The sequence below is a fragment of the Poecilia formosa genome, unplaced genomic scaffold (assembly GCF_000485575.1).
Source record: "Poecilia formosa unplaced genomic scaffold, Poecilia_formosa-5.1.2 Scaffold360, whole genome shotgun sequence".
NCBI lineage: Eukaryota > Metazoa > Chordata > Actinopteri > Cyprinodontiformes > Poeciliidae > Poecilia > Poecilia formosa.
Window position 1 is genome coordinate 77,174 of NW_006800299.1, and position 4,212 is coordinate 81,385.

Consider the following 4,212-nt stretch of genomic DNA (forward strand, 5'->3'; position numbering starts at 1 on the left):
GCCCAAAGAACAACTCAAACCCAAAGAACAACTCAAACCCAAAGAACAACTCAAACCCAAAGAACAACTCAAACCCAAAGAACAACTCAAACCCAAAGAACAACTCAAACCCACTCATATCCCCACTTTGCTACGCTCAGACTTGTTGCCATAGCAACAAACGGCTCCACTATATATGAGGACTCAACACCATAAAACCCGCAAACACAAAGTGCAACACATTCAGTCCTTAACAGTTTCATGTTATTTTGGGATTATATCATCTGAGTTTATCGGTGGCTGATTAGTTCATTCCAACAGCTGCTCTAATTGTAACGATGATCTGACAGAGTTGGTTTGTTGGTCACCTGTGAAACATGATTCCCTTGAACCTCATCCAGTTGTCCCAAAACATCGGCTTAAAGGCATTTTACTGATATTCTTAAAAAAATATCCTCAGTCTTATGGATTTAGGATAAGCACTAAAATCCTGTTTTCAACATGTGAGGTTTTGGTCAAGATGAAGTCACAGTTAGACCTTCCAGTCAGAGGGATAAAGTTTAGTCTTACATGAGCCGTCATCTTACATGGGTCAGTGCAGCAACTGCAGCTTTCTCACTGATCGTAGATTATCAATCTATAAAAAGTTTGACCTGCCGATTTCAGCCAGTGCCATTTTTTTATTGAAATGTCCCTAAATATAGGAAGAAAGTCTGTGAGTTGGTAACAGTGGGGTCACTACTGACAGACATGACCTGGTAGCCTGTCAGTCGAACCTCTTACTGCAGAGCAGGAGAGGAAAGTGGCTGATTTTTAGACCTTTGCTGAAGTAGAAAAGATCAGAGACTGATGTTGGCTTCATAAATATCGACTCATCACCGATCTCTCAATGTTGAGAAAATCGCTGCAAAATTGGTTGGATTCTGTGTTGGTAGTAAAAATATTGTAGAGGTAGTAAATTCAAATCTGGGATTCCTGTCCAAACCCTGGTTATAAATGTTGAAATGTGAAGCACAAGTTAATAATTATTCTTTTATTTTGGTGGTTTGATTCATTTCTGGACCAGTTGATTCTTAAAATCTAATAAATAAAACTTCCTGCTCAATCTGTCCCTGAACGCAGCACGGTTTGTTTTTGTTATGCTAATCTTCAGATTAGATTTGATCAGAGTTAAAATGAAACTATAAATGCAGATGAAGATGTAAAGTTTTTTATAAAAGCAGCAGAACAATCTGAAGCTTCCTCTTATGTTTCTCTGACTTCCTGTCGCACAGGAAATAAACCCTTCAGCTGCTTCACTGATCAGTAATCAATGATCAGTGATCGATGTGCAGCAGGTCTTCATCCTCCTGATTACGTCTATTTTTAAAGGTGTGAAGAAGAAGAGCAGCAGCTTTTGTTTCTATAGAGATGGAGAGTAAAAATACCCCCATCTGTCCCTAAGCAACAGCGCGGCGACCAATCAGACCCTCCGCCAGGTGAGCGCGCCACTTACTGAGTCCGGACCGAACGGCATTCTGGGAAGTGGAGGCAAACCTGGACTTTGTTTCAACACTGTGGGAACTGACCAACGCCACCTGCAGGTGACAAAGGTAATGTTTCATTGAACGATATTCTGATGGTTTTACAACAGAAAAACTCAAACAGGATAAAAATGAGTTCATTTCTGTTGCATCCGAGTGAAAAAGCTTCAAGTTTTCAGCTGAGCTGAAAGGGACTTAAATTTAACTACACATGATGAAAAATCAGAGAAACAGGACAAATTATAGCTTAATTCTGTTCATCCTAATTTGAACGATGAGCCATTGAGCAGTTTCTGTTTTAAATATCGTCTTATTCCTCTAATAATTTACTGGTTTTCTCATTTTTTCCCTGTAACAGTTGGAAATTTACCTGCAATATTCCTGAAGTTCTTCCCAGATGCAAACAAAATCCTAATTAATGTTTATAATTTATCACCTTGAGTTGGACACAGAGATTATTGGGAACAATATGAATCAGTGGTAAAATAAAACTAAAAATAGTAGAAAAAAAATAAAAATATAAATTTAATAAAATATACATGCGAGTAATAATTCTGCATTTATTTTGATGTATGATGATTTAAAGCTGCTTCCCTTTGAATGTCTTAACTTTCTCATTCCTCTGCTGCCCCCTGCTGGTCTGAACCTGCCAGTGTACCCAGAGGTCCGCTGTCGTTTCGGGTCATTTTGCTCAAAATAAATCACGTTTGTAGCTTATTTCCATTAAAATAATTAATTTGTTTTCGACCAAAGAAGCTCCTGATTAATCGACTCATCGATTGGACAAGGGAGAACTCCAAATTAAAGATCTGTGACGTGATTGGTGGAAAAAGGACATTTATTTACAAAACATTTCCATCAATGAAAAACAAAACGTGTACAAAAACACGTCGACACCGAACTTCTTGTTGTTATGGCGACACACGGAGAAAGACGACAGTCACGTGTTCGGCTGGAACATCCTGGTCATGTGACCTCTGACCCCAGCAGCAGCACAGAGCTTTAAAGGAGCATTCTGGATTGTTGTCATTTTTCTGATTTTACAGCTAATCTGAACGGGATTATTGATTATTAATTAACACATCTGATCGATTCTGACGTCTGCTCTCCTCCAATCAGATCTCTGAAACAGAAACTGACCTCAGGCTGCAAACTTTCAAAAAATAAAACATCATCATGGCAGCAGAACCAAAACACAGATGAGACCATTTGAGCCTGTAAACATCTGACTGATTTAGCTCTGGTAAAAAGTAAGTACACCCCATACGCCTTGAATTCTTGTCCAAGCCGCTCTCTGGTCTTTGACTAGGCCATTGAAACACCTTCATTCATGTTTCCGTTGACAACCCAGTTTGGACCAAACTTCATCAAAAACCTGTGGGATACAGAGAAGTTTACGCAAGACAAGCCCTCATCATGACCCCTCCACCACTGTGTTTACAGCTGCGCTCCAACCTGGCTCAGGGTCACAACCTTTAACCTTTAGCCTTGTGAATGAGGCCTTTAGCAGACCATTTATCTGAGCTTTGGCTCTGGCCTACTGCCAAAACCATTACTTATACCTGTTTTAATTAGCTTTAGCTAATGTTGGTAGCCAGATTTAACACCATTAGCTAGAGACAGCAACAGTAGCCACAGTTAACACCATTAACTAGAGCTAACACCATTAGCTAAAGCTAACGCTCCAGTTCAAATTGAAGAGCTTGAACATTACTCAATGTTTCTGTTCTGTCTGGCTGAAGCTAGCTTCATAGCACTTAGCTCAGCATGTCATCTCCCCAGGATTTTTTTTTATTTTTTTTATGTCATCTACCCAGGATGCATTGCAGTGTGAACAACAGGATGACTTCAAATATATTTAGTGTATTTTTACTGTTTTGTTTTCACATCTGATGTGTGAAATGTTTCCCTACTAAATTCTGTTGTCAGAACTGAAAGTGGCTCCGGTAAGGCGGGGTGTACTTTCTTTCCACCAGGACTCCAACTCCAGATCAAGGAGCTGATTGGTCAGAAAACTGCAGATTGTCACGAAGCTTGGAGCTGCCAGGCGGCCGTCGGTCATCAAGGCACGGCTGTCTGCTGACGAAGAGCTGCGGCCCAGCATCCTCTTCCTCACAACCAGACGCTCTTATACCATGAAGATGACGTAATCATCATCATCATCATCAGCTGGAGCATTCCACAAAGTTCAACACAAACCAGAGAGAAACTGAGAGAATGACTGGTTTACGCACACACACACACACACTCACACACACACCTGCACAGGTACGCGGTCCCCGATGATGACATCATCATCACTCGACGGGAACGCCGTCCACGCTCTCCTGGGACACCTCGGAGTCCAGCGAGTAGCAGGAGCTGCCGTTGTCCTGTGTGTCCCGGTTGGCGTCCTCGCAGAGCGCGGCCGAGGCCCCGCCCCCTCCGCCCGGCTCGCCGGCGGCAGCGGCGGCGTCACAGAAGTGGGCGGAGCCCTGGAAGAGCTGGCTGCAGAGGCGGTTGTAGCGGTGGAAGCGGCCCGGCTTGCCGGTGTGGCTGTACATGTGTTCCTGCAGCTGGCTCTTGTGGGAGAAGCGCAGGCTGCAGACGGCGCAGGCGATCTTCCGCTTGCGGGAGTGGAGCACGGTGGGGGCGGGGCTTGTGTCGCCGTCGCCGCGGCTGCGCCTCAGCTCCGCCGCCAGCTGGTTGGCGAGCACCTGGCTCTGCCGCA

At 43.5% G+C, this 4,212-nt stretch overlaps 1 protein-coding gene across 1 annotated transcript in view; it reads right to left on the reverse strand.

Annotated features, from left to right (window-relative positions):
* Positions 1 to 3,307: 3,307 nt before the first annotated feature.
* The window catches only part of zbtb25 (zinc finger and BTB domain containing 25), a 3,610-nt gene continuing 2,705 nt past the window's right edge, over positions 3,308 to 4,212 (reverse strand). The window contains exon 3 of the mRNA XM_016662117.1: positions 3,308 to 4,204. Within this exon, the coding sequence (XP_016517603.1) occupies positions 3,800 to 4,204 (405 nt within the window). The 3' untranslated portion in view covers positions 3,308 to 3,799. The remainder of the gene's footprint in view (positions 4,205 to 4,212) is intronic.